The 19084-nt window shown below is 42.3% G+C and overlaps 1 protein-coding gene across 4 annotated transcripts in view; it reads right to left on the minus strand.

Moving 5' to 3' along the window:
- Nucleotides 1-19084, minus strand: part of mid2 (midline 2) — a 150532-nt gene that overhangs the window by 67803 nt on the left and 63645 nt on the right. For all 4 annotated transcript variants that reach the window (XM_083891118.1, XM_083891115.1, XM_083891116.1 and 1 more), the window contains exon 2: nucleotides 4070-4956. In XM_083891118.1, the coding sequence (XP_083747244.1) occupies nucleotides 4070-4900 (831 nt within the window). In that variant the 5' untranslated portion in view covers nucleotides 4901-4956. The remainder of the gene's footprint in view (nucleotides 1-4069; nucleotides 4957-19084) is intronic.

The following is a 19084-nucleotide window of genomic DNA, read 5'->3' on the forward strand; positions in this document are numbered from 1 at the left end:
TGGCCTCACACCCTCCAAAGCAAACAAAATCAACTTAACAGCATTAGATTAAGTTCACTGTCAATAATGTCATATCTGGTTTGTTCAATCCATGGGAAATTTGAACCAAAAAAGTTGAGTTTTTATGCTAAGCTAACCAGCCGAGTGAACCAACTCTCACTCAAGGGTACACTATTCTCATTGGTTGTAGATGTGTGCACTAATGCCATATCCGGTGCTTGGAACGTCAACTTTGCAGATTTAAATTAATAAACATTAGTGCCGGGCACGTAAACACGTTAACGGCGTCAACGCTAACGCACGTTAATGCATGACGCGTTTTCATGACGTCTGACCAGAAAAAGACGTGTGTGACACGATTGTTAAAAGAGTGTCTAAAGTAACGCTAAACTTTAAAAACAGATACACACATACGCAGTACACAGGTATGGCGGTTATTTGCGCTGTAGGCCTGCTAATGGCGCTAAAGGAGCTAACGCAGCTTACTGGTAAACGGTGCCTGGGCTCCGGTGCCGCGGCACGTAAACATGACGTCACAGGCGTTATCGTTGACGCCGTTAACGTGCCCAGCACTAATGAACATATCATTTTGAGAACAATCCCAAACTACGTGGCAGATTTGATTCTACCGTGTCACAGTTTTTAACTTGAGTGTTGCACTTTCACTCCTCAGTGTTACATCAGTTGTGAGAGATTAGTCCTGTGCCCGAGAGCCCACAACACACACTTCAGCAATAGCTAATTTACACTGTAATGAGCCTGCACTTTATACGACCAAAGGAGCAGGTGATGGGATGTTCACGGCTACAAAAGAATGCATTTCAGCTGGGAGCGGACTCATGTCAATCTGCTGCCTGTGTTTAAATAAATAAATAAATGAATGAACACACGAAAACACAAAGTGCCTTTTAAACTGTAGTCTTTCAAGCACGTCAATGTAAAATACTATCACCAAAGTCTGCCCATTATAAGACACAAAATAGCCTCGCTTCAAAGAGCTCTGCTTAACAGCCGTCTTGGGAATTAACTTCCTTCACCACAGTTTAATCTGTGCCACATTCTGTCGTTTGCAGCGCTGGCACTTGGCATTTTCTTTCGCTGAAATATCCTCCCACTTTTACCCAGGGGGAGCTTACCTTTCCCAGTGTGTGTACACAGTAGACAGAGGGGAAAATACGAGGGGTAATCCAGAGGTCAGAGATCAAACTAAGTGAAGCAGAGGTAAAAACAGAGGCAACTGGGTCTTTTCTCATGCTGTGGAATAGTGGCCAACTAGAATGGCTGACGATAGGACTGCAGCAGGGCAGCAAGTGAAGCTCAGCTTCCTCTAAAACACTGTCAAAGGTGCACTGTGTTGTATTTACAGAATCAGAATCAGCCGATTGTCACAGATGACGGATCGTCTTACGTGATTTTCGCATTCCCGTAGCAGCCGCCGCTTTAAAACCTGTACTCTATGGGACGCCACAGAATAGGTTGTGAGCTTGACGGTGATTGGACAAATGCGGCAAAAACGTCACTTCCAGGGAAGTGGATGGGGGGGGGATGGGCGGGTGCACAGATACTGGGCTTCTGCATGATGATTGGAGGAACTTTCTTGAAAGGCGGAACCAGTTTTTGATTGACAGCGTTGCAGAAACAAACTCAACAGCGGAGCCTTTTCCCCCTCAGTCCTGTGTGAACTCTGTAGCTGGTCGTTGGGTGTTATTTACTCGCCCATATAGACCATTTTCGTTGGTATATACAATGTAAATAAAGCACAATAGTTGCCTTGTTCTAGTTGTTTGTTTGCAGAATGCATGTATAGATAACTGGGCCTAAAAATGGGTTTCCCGTTTCAAAGACCAGCAACTGCCACTGAGTTGCATGTATGATTGAAAAATCAATTGCCTCTATTAGTGAATGTCAGCACTGGAAAAATTAAACAGTGACACAACTCTTTTGACTTAATCTTGCTTTGAGCGATGTGTGAGAGGAAGGTTTTAAATTTAGCTGCCACTGAGCTGGACCTCAGATTTTTGGAGAGATTGAGATTTCAAAGTTAAAAAAGTTCAAAGCCTTGGATGGGAAACATTCAAAAGAACCACAGCCAGGCATGATGTGGTTGAGGAAAGGAGTACGTTACTCTTGCTTCTGTAAGTGAGGGGAGAAAAGTTGAGCAGGTGGAATTTTGCTGACATTATTGCCGAAAAAAACGGAGCGTTTTGGTTGAACAAATCATGAATAAAACACAATGTGAAACTGCATTCTGACATTTCCCCGCTGCTGCAGTACTCACCAAAGAATTAAAGGAGATGGGTATTTGTTGCACACGGAATGTTAACAGTGTCTCTTGAAGCGGCGCAGACGTATTCTTATGGCCACACTTTGGTATTGTCGTGTGAAAAATAAGCCCTGAATGTTCTGTATGAACTAGAACATCCACAAACACAGCGCGGCTTGCTGCAGATAAGGCCTTCAAACTGCCAATGTAGCACTTTTTCAGGTGTCCAGCTCTCTCTGAGTGTGTGTGTGTGTGTGTGTGTGTGTGTGTGTGTGTGTGTGTGTGTGTGTGTGTGTGTGTGTGTGTGTGCGCTACACAACACTATTCAACGGACACAATGAAACCATGGAAACACACACACACTGGGGAAGTGGGAATAGAAAACATCAGATACATTTCCATCATCGACAAAGATTTACAGCGCGAGGTGCAAAGGATCATGTCTACTAGTGGGGGATTGGGTTTTTAAAACTTTATATAACTGCATTGATCTTTTCCACAATACTGTTTCAGTGAGAGCACAATTCATCCGTCACTTTCATCTTTGACCCGTCAGGATATCTCAAACTGTTTCTATTAGACAACGGGGTGAACGCCATCTGGAAGCCTGGATTTTGACATCAAAAATTAATTTCTGGAAGAATTTCAGTTCTTACATTAATATGCACACAACACAATTTTTTTTTTTACCATGTTTACTATTTGTTTTGCCATCTGTCCAGATGGATTCACATAGCATTACAGAAAATAAAAAGAAATAAGCCTTTGTTATAATCACTGCTATATTATCCCCCAGATTACTAATTTAGCTAAAGTATTGTGTTAGAGGATAAAGCACCGCTGGTACCTCCGAGTTCCTCCATCAAGTGGTTTATTGAAGCAATAACAACGCTCATTCACTGTGTATCATGGGTTCATGAAAACCGTACATAAGGCGTTAACCAGAGTAAAAATGGTATTAGGTATAACAGTTCAATTTAACCCACATAAGCCGTCCAAAACAAAGTATAATCCAGTTTCAATATTTAATTATCAGTTTGACTGCAAACTTCTACAATGATGTTGAATTCTGAAGTATTGTATTGTATCCGTACACAAGTTCCATACACAACACTGATAAAAGTTTAAAGCCAGCTGATGTGGCTGGCTGCTTTAGCTCTTTAGTGGTGAAATTAGCTCCAGCTCGCGCCTCTCTCTCTCTCTCTCTCTCTCTCTCTCTCTCTCTCTCTGTTGTTTTTCATCCTGATTCAGCAGTCCTGGTCTTTTTGCAGAGCCTATGAAAGCTCAGTGGCCACAGGGAATGCCAGCTCATCGACTATTGTACCGCCGTCCTCGCTACTGCTCTGCCTCCCTCCCTCCCTCCCTCTCTCTCTATCTCTCTGCCCTTCTACTCTCCCAATTGTCTCTCTGTTTGCGATCTGTCTTTTTGTCCTTTTTGCTGAACTAAAGCTGGTGGGAGTGTGTGTGATGCAGATGAAGCTGTGCCAAAAGTTCATAGTTGACAGAAACGCACAGACCGAACGTCCCTACGGTAAGAACGGATGGACTGAAGACTTTTGCTTTTTTGGCAAACTGCAAACCAAATATCATAGTGAACGTTGCAGAATGAATTAAAAAACCCTCTCTTGTTGGGGAGGGAATGTTTCAGAACTCTGCTTCAATCAAATCATGTTGCAGTCGGTGACTTACCTTGCTTCACTATAACAATCAGTCAAACAATAAATAAATGAAGGACATGATAGAGAAATGTACTCTGATAGGACCTTATTGTATGTTTTGGAAATGAAAAGGACATGAAAGACTGACCTTGAGCTTGTCAAAGCGCTCAGTGAGCGAGGACACCTGGTGCTCGCGGTGGCGCCCCACCAGCTTGCAGAGGGCACAGATGAGCTGGTCGTCCACCAAGCAGTACATGTTGACCTTCTCATTCTCGTGCTCCAGACAAGTCAGACCGCGGATGTGAGTGTCCGGCACCGGCTCCACCAGGCGGTGGCTGGTGAACGGCTTCTTGTTCGGGTGCGTCGCGCGCAGGCAGCGGTCGCAGTACGAGACCTCGCACGTCACGCACGTCTTGACGGCCTCGCGCGGCGGGTCCTGCTCGCAGAACTGGCAGCTGATGCGCGGCTCCATTTTAGCCACGACGGCCGGGCTGTGGTTGGCGTTGGTGTGGTTGACGTGGTTGGTGTGGTTGGCGTGAGGGTGGGAGTGGCTGGAAGTGGCGGGGCTTCCGCGGGCGCTGCTTCCACTTGTGCCACCACCACCGCCGCCGCCTCCGATTGTTCCAGCTATTGTACCGCTAATGGTGGCGGTGTAGGGCCGTTGCGGCTGCAGACGCCGGCTCTCTGTGGGGGAGTTAGGCCCACTAATGGAGGCCTTTTGGAAGCGGTCAATGATGTTCTGCAGTGTCACATTGCGCTTAAGGCCCTCCAGGCCGCGGTGATTCAGTGTGATGACGTAACGGCAGGTGGGGCACTGAAAGGCGGAGATGGATTCGAGGGGCTTGCTAGTGGAGCAGTGGGACACCAGGATGCGGTGGGCACAGTTAAAACACAGGCTGTGGGCACAAGGCAAGAGCAGGGGATCTTCAAATAACTCCAGGCAGATCGGGCAGGTCAGCTCAGACTCCAGTGTTTCCATCTTCAGTTAAACCAATCTGAAGGTGACATCCAATCCCACAAAAGCTGGCCAGATACCTGCATGGAGATAAGTATATGAATGAGTATCACAGGTAAAAAATACAATTGCTAAGCTGTATTTTATTATAATAACAGGTTTTGGTGCAGTTGATATTGAACAAATCAGAACAAGTATAAGATCTGATGAATCTGCTCATTAGTTTTAACTGAATTAGGGCTAAGGCCTTTACAGATTCAGCAGATATATTACAAAACACATTAGATGTACAACTGAAGCTCAGCTGCTCACTTCATGGTCTGTATTTATACAACTGTGGAATATAGAAAATACAGATGTTGGCTGAATCAGAGCGAACAGCAGCAAAATGACATAAGGAACTCATACAAACAGGGTTCCTACATTTTCTGTACCATCTGTATTTTTTTAAATTTTCTTCTACTTTCTTCAAGCAATACAATCTTATTCCCAAAAAACTTTTTTTTTTTTTTACTTTTTATGCATAACCCCTGACAAACTTTCAAGCTGAATTCTTTCCGAGCTATCCTGGGGAATTGAATCAGATCCTTCCCCACTTTCCCCAGCATCATCTCCAAATCCCAGCACCACCTCGCAGTCTGCATATCAAACCCTCTCCCCCTGGGTGGCCTTAAAACTACTGACATGAGAAATTGCCAATAACCTTACACCCACCCACCCATGCTGATTCAGTGGCACAAGTGGCAGTGGCTCCATACCACTTAAAGAAACAAAGCAGGGACCATGAAACTACGGCATTAAACCAGACAATCCCACATAGTGAGTGGTGACAATTTCATTAGACGTAGTTGTTCTTGAACGACTGCACCTGCCATGCAGTATAGTAAGAGACGGCTGGCTGGATTTTCATTTTTTTTAAATCATCAAAAAGGTACTTTTCACATTTGGAACTGGGGTTTATCTCCTGTGACCTCCTTAAATGGTTAAAGGGGAAATATTATACACTATTTCTCCAAGTTAAACTAGTTCCCTGGTGTCCTAATGAACATGTCCGTGACATGCTTTGGTCAAAATACCATAAGAATGAAGCACCACTGCAGTTCAATCACCCTGCCAAAACAGCCCTGTTCAGAACGCTCTGTTTATTAGTATCTCTTTAAGTCCACCTTAAAGAAATTGAAACTTACGGGACAGGAAATGACATCAGCCACAGAGGCTACTGGGAGCTAACAGCAGTTAGCATTAGGAAAAGTGATCATTTGCAGGCTCTAGCAGGTACATTGCTATTATATATAACATGTATCCACTGGTCAGATAAATCCTCTGAGGCTGGAAGGTTGTGTAGAACTCTGTGCTGCACTGTGGAGCCAAGGATAGAACTTTTTGCAGACTTCGCGGACTTCCGGTTTTCGGATGCCGTTGCCCTTGCCAGCACTCTCGCGTGTTTTACGGACAAAGCGGAGCCCCGCGAGACAACAATTCCAGAGATTTAGCACATCCGTTTTTAAACATAGCGTCTCGCTGCTAACAGTGGCAATGCAACAGCGGCCCGCGACAATGTTATTTTGCATGACTTTTTGAAACACTACGAAAATAAAAGAAAAACTATTATACAGCGACTAGACAATGCAGGAGCATATAATATGTATAAAAAAGTGGATTTTGGGTTATATAAATCCATAAGACTTCTCCTACAGCTCCCCCTCCTGTCACCTGCAGAAGTTCTCTGACGACTCTGCCATTGTCGGCCTCATCACAGATGATGACGACAGAGAGTACAGAGAACTTGTTCGGGATTTTGTGGACTGGTCCCTGCGGAACCGCCTCCAGCTCAACGCGGGGAAAACTAAGGAGCTGGTGGTGGATTTCCGCAGAAGACGACACTCTCCTCCATGGTGACATCTTACAAATACCTGGGTGTTCACCTTAACAATAAACTGGACTGGTCTGATCATGCTGCTGCGCTCTACAGGAAGGGTCAGAGCAGACTCTACCTGTTGAGGAAACTAAGGTCTTTTGGAGTTCAGGGAGAACTCCTGAAGACCTTCTACGACTCAGTAGTGGCATCAGCCATTTTTTACGCAGTGGTCTGCTGGGGCAGTGGCATCACAGCCGCAGACAGGAAGAGGCTGGACAGGCTGATTAAGAAAGCCAGCTCTGTCCTTGGATGTCCCCTGGAACCAGTGGAAGTGGTGGGAGAGAGGAGAATGGCTACCAAGCTATCATCTCTGATGGACAATCTCTCCCACCCCCTGCAGAACACCATCGCAGCACTGGGCAGCTCCTTCAGTCACAGACTAAAACATCCAAAATGTCTGAAGGAGCGTTATCGCAGGTCGTTCCTCCCTGCAGCTGTTAGGCTGTACAACAAGTACTGCTCTAAGTAGACCCCACACACACACACACACACACACACACACACACACACACACACACACACACACACACACACACACACACACACACACACACACACACACACACACACACACACACACACACACACACACACACACACCACTCTCCATGTACAATATACTGTTAATTTTCATTGCTGTAATATACTGTATATATTTTTTCATAATGTAAATTTTTTTAAGTGCAATATATTGTCTTTTCTTCATACTGTCAAATTTTTTATACTGTAGTTTTCTCATCAGTGCAATATCCATATCCTTATTTAATATCCTTATTTAATAGCTCAGCCTTGTTTCCTTACACTGTAAATACCATGTGCATACTGTGTATATTCTGCAGACCGGTTGTAATGTACATTCTACATTCTATTTTTAGACCTATTTTTATAGTCAGTGTTAATATCTTTATATATTGTACTTTATATATTCTATTTCTTTTTGGTAATGCATGTTTATTATTTATTATCCTTATCCTTATTGTCTTGCTGCTGTAACACTGGAAATTTCCCCACTGCGGGACGAATAAAGGACTTCTTATCTTATCTTATCTTATAAATACTACACATTGTCCCTTTAAAGCACCTGAGATGGTGTTCTGTGTTTTCTTCACATAATCACCTATTAATGCAATGAGAAACAAAGAACATGTTTTGTGTATTGTGTGCTGGCCTTAATCAGACGAGCCTGACACAAAAATGTATTATTTGTTGTATTCTAGACAACGTATTAGGGAATATTGAATAAACTGTGTCATCCACATCCACTGGTTGTTCGTCCTGACCCGGCTGTGACTCCATGCCGCCTTGACAATCGTGCATTCAGCGGCATTGCCCATCAAATCTTTACACATCCATCATAATCTGAAGAAACCAGCGAATAGAAGGACCAGCTGAAAACAGGCCCGACGTGTGTAAAATACGAAAACACCGCTCAGAGGCTCACGCTCATTCTGACAGCTTCTTACGCTCTCTCCTCCCGCTGCAACCAGCAACCGTGCCTCGACACCGAGTGGTGTTCAAAGCAGACATGATTTCAGCAGCAGCTAAGTGCTCGGGAAAAGCACTCATCTGGAGAAAGTTGTTATATGCGGTGGCTTTTTTTTTTTTTTTCTTTCCCCCTCCTCATATCAAATTCATTATCCATACAGCCAATCATGCAGAAGCAAATGGACATTGTGTGTGTGTGTGTGTGTGTGTGAGGCTGTATACTTGTATACTTTGAAGTTCTGCATACGTGCGCACAAGCACATAATGTCCTCCTCCAATATTCACCTTGGCAGCTTTTTTATCACATGCTTTATGTGGTTGTTACCACACAGCCTGCACGGCCGTGTTAATGACACACACACACACACAGAGAGAGAGAGAGAGAGAGAGCTGGCTCAGAGTGAGCATACATTAAGTTCTGCTTGGTCACACCAATAGTAGGTTTCATTTATCTATACTATATCAGAGCCTTGACAACCAGGGCCAGACAAAATAGAAATAATCGGAGAAACAGGATGTAGGGGAGGCTGGGCAGTGGTAACCGTTAAGACCTTAAGATATCAGGCAAGGTCAGTGGCTCCACAGTGTGTTATCTGAAGCCATTTTTAATGGATATTATCTATTTTTTTGTGACAACCGAGGTATATGTTATTGCATTTCAGGGGAGAAAAATTACAATTTTCTAAAAAATCCTGCCTCAATGTATAATCAATGTTTGTAAAAATCTGAGGAACAATCATACAAATCCCCCCCCCAGCCGGGTTCCCATTTCACTCAGAGAAACAAACCATAAGTCACGACGACAAATACGGAGAGGGATTGTAAATCTGTCGCAGGCTCAATCACAACAAAGACAAATAATCGGAGCCTACAATTACGACGCACATCAAAATTCTCAGAGAGCGCATCGCTGCGATCCTGCATTATTATTTTTTTTATTTTTTTTTACAACTGTTGCGCTGATGAGTCGACTGAATCAGCAGTCTCAATTTATACGCTCAACAGTGCTGCCTCTGCTGATGCTAATGGAACTGTGTTTAACAGAGCATGGTGTTATAATTAACACCAAGCTTTAACTCACCATCAACAGGCCCATTAAGCCTTTGCTATGTCACTCTGGGGGGAAACGGTGTCAGCGATGATGGGAGCCGCTCGGGAACCACATCTCCAGCTTTCACAGTGGAGTCAGTGGTTCGGGGTAACGCTCCGCATGAAGGTGGTGTCTACAGTGTGTCATAGCACATTACTGTGTCTCCATAAAGCTTTATACATCTCTGCATAAAAGGTTTACCACATGACCGACATCTTATGAATGAAACTCTAACTTTAGATCCACGAACATCACCGACGTCAATTTAATTTAGCTCACAAAGTCACGTTATAGCACTGTTTACTAGACATTTAATTTCAAAGGTAAAGTATAATTTCTGCTGGTACATTAGAGAAATGATGTACTTGTCCTATTTTGGTGGTTATATTATTCCTGTTGTCTTTTAGACGCGGAGCATAATGAACACAAAATCTATCATGTTCAACAATGACGGCGTACTGCAATTTTTCATGCGTGATTGTAAACAGTGATAAAGATTTTCATCAAGCCTTGCAAATTAAATTACCATCTCTTATTCATGCGAACTGCATTATGAATATGACCTTCAGAGTAAGTGATGTGCTCACACACCTACACACACACACACATTTTCAAAACTCTATGTCTCGGTGAACAAAGTGGATCCTTGCTTTCACCCACAATGCATGCAATGGTCAAATTATCCATAATGCATGATCAGTTTTCCCATTCATAACTCAAGCACCCGGAAAGCAAAATGTTGGTTATTTTTTATATACTATGATGAAATACAGATTGATGTGGAAAATTGAAAAATTTAGAATTTTTTTTTTTTTTTTTAGTTGGTATGGAAATTGGTATCGGTCAGTAACGGTATTGGTCTGAAACTGGTCAAGATCGGATCAGATATTGGACTGATAAAAATTTAATATCTGATAGAATCCCCCCAAAAAATTCCTACATATAATATTATATAAATATATATATATATATAATGGTTCCTGGTTCACAAATAGTATAAAATGCCTGTATCGTTATCGGTAGATACTCCTCGAGTTTGTTGTATCGGTCTCGGACACAAAAAAGTGGTATCTTCACATCCCTACTTTTCAGCCAGTGTGTTATAAGTTTGTGCTTTTTGTGAATGACTTTGTTTTGAAACATGTAGCAAATTAGTTTTAAGGACAGAAGAGTAATTGTTGGTAATAACCGTATTAAAAAATTGTGGTCAATTAAAAAAAACCCTGTTATAGCATTCAAGCAGTTCTTGTGCGACTGGGGAGGTCAACATTTAAACAAGGCTTTCAAGGCGCTGATAAATTTTTGTCCACAAAAGCTTTTATTGGCTGTAACTGTTCATAGCCAAACAGCGTCTGTACACAATAATAGTATTTTAAAACTGTTATTAAACTCACTTTATAGAATTTCCAAACAGTTAAATTTCATGAGCCCCATTCATTTCCAGCTCAGTGTCAAGCAGATGTGTTTGTGTGTCCGTATTTGTACATGTACATGTGCATACATGCAATACAATACATGTGGCAGCAGTAATGAATTCCTCCAAAAACCCCAAAATAGAAAACACTGATGTTATGGTCTATGTCATAATCTTGCAAACGCTGAAACAATAAACAAGGCTGTTTTTAAAGGGAAAGTCCTCCGGGTACATGTGTATGAGTTGTGTCGACGCGTGCACTAGACTAGAGAACAGACACTTATGGAGCAAATATGATTATCCTTGTATAAACACTATATACTTGTACATCACAAACTGCTCCCGACTGACTATCACTTTCACCATCAACCATCTGATGATACCTGGACGAAAAAAAACTGATGACCACTTCTACAATTCTGATCCAAAGTTAAATTTAGTTTTTAAACGAGTATCGTCACCCTGATTTAATTCACAGTCATAAAATCTCCTTTTTTTTTAAATGAAGTGGTTGAAAGTACGATATATATATATATATATATAATGTGCTAAAACTGTCTTTTTCTCCAGCTTCAAAGATACAGCGTACGTGCAGAACGAGCATCTGATGATGAGGTTAAATCTCCCTCAAAGAAATGACCTTTCCTTAAGGGCAGAATAAAACACTTTCAATTTAAAAGGTGCCATATGTAAGAATGTGGCCAAAAACGGTTACTACATTCAAATTCAAAATACCGAGGTCTTTTAGGCTTTCGCTTTCTGACGTAACTGGCAACCCGTGGTTGCGCGGCAGCTGAGACTCTACTGACTGCAATGATTGGTAGACGGCGGTAGGTGGCGCCACCACATGCCAAAACATGATTTCAAAACATAAACATGATTTGCAGTCTGCAAAATATCTTTTTTTATGCAAATATTTTGTCTGTACTGTTGTTGTTGGTGAGTTCAGTTTGTTATATGAACATTATTCCTGAGTCTCTGTGACATATTAGGAGGATTTTATGGCCAGTTGATTTAGATTACATAATGCACCTTTAAATTAAAAGCGTCGGTATATTGCAGGTTTAGCATCCGTATGTGCGTATAAAACATACAAGATGACAACGAGCGATCTGTTTCCTCAGTAGTAATTAAATGCACGTAAACAGCGTGGATTGACGTTATAGCAATGCCTCACAATCCCGATCCACACCCTGTCCTACACGTACTTTGGATCCATCCGTCTCTCTGCGGTTGTCAATAACAGACTCATCACAGCAAACGGAAAAGAGCAGAAAATCTCCGAGCGAGGAGATTGTAAACAACAGCAGCAGGTTCGCCGGAGGTCGGTCTTTTGAACTCGCTGCGGGAAAAACAGACCCTGACGTTCGGCTCGGGCCAAAACTTGGCTCTGCATATGGACCGTGTGCAAAGTTAAGGAGGAAGTAGAAAAACTTCACGCACCGTGTGTCATACGGTTATTGTATTCAGATTTATTGTCATTCAAATCTATTACCTTAAGACATAAGTTGCAAAGCAAATTTAAGCAGGGGGTTTAAATATTAATTAAATGAAGCCATTGGCAGTGAGATTTAGAATATGAAAGGGCAATTAATATTGTCCTTTCATATATATACTGCAGGTGTAAATTAAAACTGAAACTGTCCTAAAACTTTAACAAAGCAGTGCTGGATAATCCCGGAATGTACAGAACACAATGTATCACACAATGAAAATTGAAAAAAATAAAGTTGTCTTATTAAAGGTGCATTATGTAATAATAAAATCCTCCTAATATGTCACAGAGACTCAGGAATAATGTTCATATAACAAACTGAACTCACCAACAACAACAGTACAGCCAAAATATTTGCATTAAAAAAATATTTTGCAGACTGCAAATCATGTTTATGTTTTGAAGTCATGTGGCGCCACCTACCGCCATCTACCAATCAGAGTCTCAGCTGCCGAGCAACCACGGGTTGCCAGTTACGTCATGAAAATAAACCTAAAAGATCTGTGTATTTTGAATTTGAATGTAGTAACATAAAACCTATATTTTCAAGAAAAAAACCCACCCTACCACAAGCAAATTCAAGCAATTCCAGCTGACTACATGAACTCCTGAGGTTGACCTTCATTTGTGTGTCTCTCGTGACAGACAGTGCAGCTGACGACACAGTTACACAATGGCTTAAATATTTAAAGCCCATGGTGCTAATCTGCAACACTCGTCTGCGAGGTTTGTCTGCATTCATCGTAGCCTTCAGGTTCGACGCTCCACTATCATTTGCGACTTAACAAGGACAGTTACTCTGCAACTGACAAACCCAGCCTGTCGACTGTGACCTCCATCTGCTCGTATCGTTGTTATGCAGCGAGCACTCCGCGCACGACTGCAACCACTCAAAAGGTTAAATGTGCCACTAACAAAATGAAAGGATTTAGCTTTATTTATTTGCCTAGTTTTTTTTATGTGAAACTATAAGAGAGTGCTAATTGAGAAGCTGTGTGGAAGAAATCCCCAAAAATGACATATGTTTTTGCAGAAACAAGATGGTTTGATTTCTTTCTCTGCTCTCTGCAAAAAAAAAAAAAACGAGCTTTCATTCATGACTTTATGAGGTAACCAGACACCACACCTGGAGCCCACACGTGTCACAGAGAAAGGCGGCCCTGTTTGTGCGATGATGGTAAATCACAGACTCCCTCACATTCTGGTGCTGAGGCCCATTTCGTCAAACACACACACATTAAAATGACTAATAAAACACACAGAAACTCGTGCATGAATACATTCGTTAGTGACCGTGTTAGCGAACGCTTAAAAGGTCCGCACCCAAACATGGTATTTATCCTAATCACCTTAGGCGAGCGTTTCAACCAAAAAAGAAATGGGACATTGTTTGAGTGGAATTCAGCTGCATTAGTGGGATTGGATTAGAATCCTGACATTTTTTTGGAAGGGGAATTCATTTTAGCAGTCGTGGGGGTTAAAAATACCCACAAGCATAAGACACATGTCGGGACCAGGCACTGCTGAGTTTGGCCAGAAATCAAAGAGGCTACAGTTGCTCACCTCTCTGCCTGTGGAAAAATGGAAATTAGGCATCTCCAAAAAATAACAACTTTCCCCCGACTGACCAGAACACACCGAAACAGCACAGTTATGTAAGTGTGATCAGGAAGCTCATTAGAAGAGCTGTGTTTTTTTTTTGTTTTTTTTTTACGAGAATCTGGTCAAGGGCTCTTCAGCCACCCTCCTTCATCTTTTCCCTCTCTTCTTCCTGTCTCCATTTACACAGTCTTTCCTCTCTTTCCCTGCCTTTTTTTTTCTCTCCAACCCTCCCCTCTCTGCAGAGAGAGTCATCAGCACTGGCTGGTTTCATCAAACATGTGATTCCTATTCATAGAATGTAAACAGTAACGCAGCCAAGCTGGTGTTTCCATTTCACATTCAGCACGAGTCGAGTCGAGTAGCCTGGTTTAAGTTTAACCCTCTCACCCCCCGAGCAATTTCAATTTCATCTATACCTCCACGTTGCATCATATCAGGGAATTATGACGCCGAGGTCTTATGCCACATTGTCTTTGTTTTGTTTTTCGAACACTGCGCTGCATATGGATGCTGCAATTTCGTCTCCGAAACTGGGGGGAAGAAAAGTGGGTGTTTATGCACTGCTGGACTCTTATTTGTATGTGAACCAGCACATTCTTGTATGTCTACAAATTTAAATAAATTGAATGTTGAGTGCCCGCTACCGTGCCCCTGCACTATGCAAAAATCAGCTATAATGGTGAATTCGAGAGCCATTTGCTTTCATTATTTTGCCCCCCCGTCACTTACAGCTACTGGGTTTATTTGAGCGTCAGACTGATAAAACTACCACGACTTGTCACGGCGCATACACCCACGCTAATTTTGAAAGGCCATGTTTGTTTGTTTCTTACATTATTCGCCGCCTGCCGATAAGGGCGTACGATGTATGCAACTGAAAATAAAGATAACATAATGTATTCAGGTCAAACTCGAGCCACATTTGCTAATAGTTTAGTCGACGTGTCACTTCCTCTCCTCGCACCTTAATAATTTTGTGCCGTGCAGCTCGGTAATAATGGCACTAATGTCAGAAGTGGTCTCATCAGCTCTTTGAGGCTCTTCCTCTGAGGCGCAGCTCCTTATCAGCCCCAAAACACAACACTGTGCAGCAACGGTGCCCCTGCCTTACATCATCCCACTTCCATTATTCATGCGCATTTGCCCAGGTGAGAACAAATCCAGGATCAGAAGTTGGCAGAAAAGCTTATTAGATATTTAGACGTGGCTGAGCAAGCTGGAGCAACAAGAGGATAAAAGGAAGAGGAGAAGTGAGGTGCAGCTCACTGTCAACAAAGGCTTTAAGCCCAGGAGCTGGTGTTTATGGTGTAAACTAAAATGCTTCTTAGATACAGTATGAAATCATTTTTTTTTTATTATTTTAAATTCCCCCTCTTTCTCAATTCCACATTTGTGTTCTGTCTCACTTACTTTACTGCCTGGAGTTTTATACTCCATTTGCGCCGTGTGTCTATATGCCTCAATTTTGCTTACTCAAGCGTGTTTTAACTATTAAGTTTACTGTCACACACACATATTGACATTTCCGACGCCAGCTCATCTTGAACCTTGTTCAACAGCTACATCGTTCATTTTCCGAGGTCTAACTCTGAAATAACTATTATTCTGAGAAGAGCGATTCTCCTGGAAGCAGCGAGAAAACTAAAAATTACATAAAATAAGATGCACGCATTGCAGAATGTAAAACAAAACCCATTGTCTTGCCTCGCAGTGAACAAACTTGGTTTTGTTGACAGCTGACACCAATTTAGCTTCAATCTTTCGACGTTTGTCTGAATGTTTGTGTGTACATATTTGCACAAAAGGACAGCGTCAAGTTAATGGCTTACCTTATATTGAAATATTCCATAAATATGCAAATGTGGTCCACATAGCGTGAAAAAGCAATCTATGCCCCACATAAACAGCAAGAAAAGAGGATCTTTTCAGTGGGAAATTGCATTCCCAGCCCGCTGTACTTTACCTATATTAGAGTGGAACGACTGTCAAGAAAACAGTGGATGGACAATATTTTACTGAAGATTTTACAGTTGCAAAGACACCTGACGACTTACAGTAAACAAGACAAAACGTATAAAAAAAGGGAATGACTTTGTAGATGTTTTTTGTTCTCGTCTAACCAACATGGTCGGGCTGTTACTTTAGTGTCTACTGTTCATCTAAAAGACTAGTGCAGTGTCTGTAGGATGAAGTGGGAGCTGAAGAAGATTTTTCAGTTATGGTAATGCATGATAAGGAACTGACGTGGCTAACATCTAGCTACGCTAATGCTAATCAGAAATTTTAAAAAATTGCGTTGTGCCTAATGAGGTTGCATAGTGTTTGTATTGTGTTAGCCCTACGCTGATGATAAACGTAGCCTTGCTAGCTTACCTTTGGAAACAGGTTCGCCAAGTTAGCTCAGCCTCTTCACTCCCACCTCCCTGTGCTAGAGAGCGCAGCTGCTGCTGATGAGCCGCTGCCTGCCTGGTCACACCAGCTAACTACCCTAATGCTAATCATAGCCTCGCTAGCTTACCTTTGGAAACAGGTTCGCCAAGTTAGCCCAGCTTCTTCGCTCCCACCTCCCTTCTCCAGACAGCACAGCTGCTGCTGATGAGCCGCTGCCTGCCTGGTCACAACAGCTAACTACGCTAATGCTAATTGAAAATTACACATTTTTAGTTATGCCTAATAAGGTTGCACAGTGTTTGTATTATGTTAGCCTTACGCTAATGCTAATCATAGGTTCGCCAAGTTAGCTGCAAAATGGTAGCATGCTAATGCTAAATAAAAATGTGCTCACGTATTGGTGAATGGACACAGACTTCGTCGTTTCAGTTTAAAATGACAAAATGTAACAACTTTTTTTAACAGATGAAGCATTTGCTAGTGTAGCACTGTTGTTGTGGTGTTAAAATCCTTCCAGCTACATCCTACACAGCATATTACAGGACCATATGAGCCCAGGCATACATACAGCACAGGATAGACTGCATATGTGCAAATACACTATACTTAACTGCACGTAGCTGTCGGCAGTGAGGGGATGCCGCTTGACCAACAGATATTAAATACCAGCTTCCTTGCTCTAATTAGAGCATTTAGCTTGGGTCAAAAGTCTGCAGCACAATACAGATTCATCCAGGGGGGCATTCGCTGCTTCCACTCTAGTAGATGGTGTCATTAATAAGGCAAGAGGTGTTACTCGGCTGTTCAGTTATTCATGATAACTCGGTGTCAGGAAGACACAGAGAGACCAAGATATGAAAAATACAAAGGTAAACCAAAGGAGGTGGGAAAAAAAAACAAAAAAACACAGCGAGGTCAAGAGAAATTTGCACAAAAATAGATCAAACACCCAGAGAGAAAAACAAAGAGAGCAATAAAGACGTGGAGAGAGAGTGGAGAGGGGAGGAGAGGTCGGGGGACTGGCATCAGTGTGACCTGAGGGAGGGGGTTCCTGTCCTCTACCTCGCTCTCCGTCTCTCTCACTCTACAAAGTCAGAGCCGTCTATTTATACAGCACTGAAATGTTTGGCATTTCCTTCGAGGGGGAGAGTGTGAGCCATTGTTTTTCTTGGCCCGCTCGTTTCGATTGGCTCGCCGGGCTCCACACATCGAAATGTCAGCGGCTTTATATCTTTTCGATTAGCTTTATATGATTAGCGATAAACAATCATTTGTTCCTTCCTTCTCGAGATGGAAGGTTTTATTATGGCTAGACAGACAGACCATCAGTGGATTGAGGGATTTTTTTTCTTTTTTTTTTCCTTGAGCCCGCCAGAAATATTGATGTACAACACAGTGTAATTTGCAGGTTTGAGAGCGGCAACTGCATCACAACACACTGAGCTTGCCGAGTGTGGCTGTAACAACACCGATGTTGCAATGACACATAATGATTGCGAACACAGCCAGTCACTCTAAAGTGAAGGAGCAAATAAGAAAACAACTGACAACAAAGGAAATCCAGTGTAATGTATTAAAGGTCGCATATTATGCAAAATCAACTTTTTAATCGTTTTAGTACGGGAGATAAAACATGCGATGTTGATTTTCGCGCACCTTGGGACGTCACAATGCGCTAAATTCCTGGAATTGTTGTCTCGCTGAGCTCTAAAGTGTGTCTAGAGTGCTGGCGAGGGCACCGGTATCCGAAACCCGGAACTCCACGAATTCTGCGAAAAGTTCTATTCTTGGCTCCACAGTGCAGCACAGAGTTCTACACATACTTCCAGCCTCAGAGGATTTATCTGTCCAGTGGATACATGCTAACTGCTCTTAGCTCCCAGTAGCCTCTGTGGCTGATGTCATTTCCTGTCCCTTAAGTTTTGTTTTGCTTTTATTTAAGGTGGACCTAAAGAGATACTACTAAACCGAGTGTTCTGAACAGGGCTGTTTTGGCAGGGTGATTGAACTGCTGTGGTGCTTCATCCTTAGCGTATTTTGACCAAAGCATGTCACAGACCTGTTCATTAGGACACCAGGGAACTAGGTTAACTTGTAGGGTTAGGGTATAATATGGGACCTTTCAATGTTATTCTAAAATTATTGACTACTACCTTAACCGATGAGTTAAAAACAGAAAAAAACAGGACTGGGAAAATGAACCGAATAGGTCTCATTAACACAACAATACACAAACAACAACAATTTTCGAGAGAAAAAGCTGCATACACCTGGGCTAAGACAGTGTCAGATCTCATATACGCTCTAAAAAAAACACACCAAAAAACACACCTACAAGTGAAGCCGACACAAATCAATAGATGGTTTGTTAAACAATAGGTGGCTAACGTTGCCAGCATTTTAAAAATATCCGATCCCCAGGGAACCACAACATTAAAGAGAATAATTGTGAAGGTTAACAATGCCTACTGTTATATCTATATTGAACTGAACCAATGCCTGGAGACTAAAAAAAATCCAAGAGCTTTTTAGCATGAGGCAGGTTCAGGAGAGCTCCTACTTATATTAATGATGGGTCTGGATAAAACCGGTCCTCTTCAGTGGATCAATTTCACATTTTAATGAATTTCGATGTGATATAATAAAACCCCCAGCAGGCCCTCGCATACGGCTGATGCTCTGCAGATTCCAGGAGAGCATCACAGAATATCACCATCAACCAGCAAGAGAAGAAGAAGAAGAAGCGAGCTGCCTTTAGAGAGTTGTTCCTTAAAATACCCGCTGAACGGATGAGTGTGTATAATAAAAAGCGA

This window comes from Microchirus variegatus (assembly GCF_963457635.1).
Source record: "Microchirus variegatus genome assembly, chromosome: 6".
NCBI lineage: Eukaryota > Metazoa > Chordata > Actinopteri > Pleuronectiformes > Soleidae > Microchirus > Microchirus variegatus.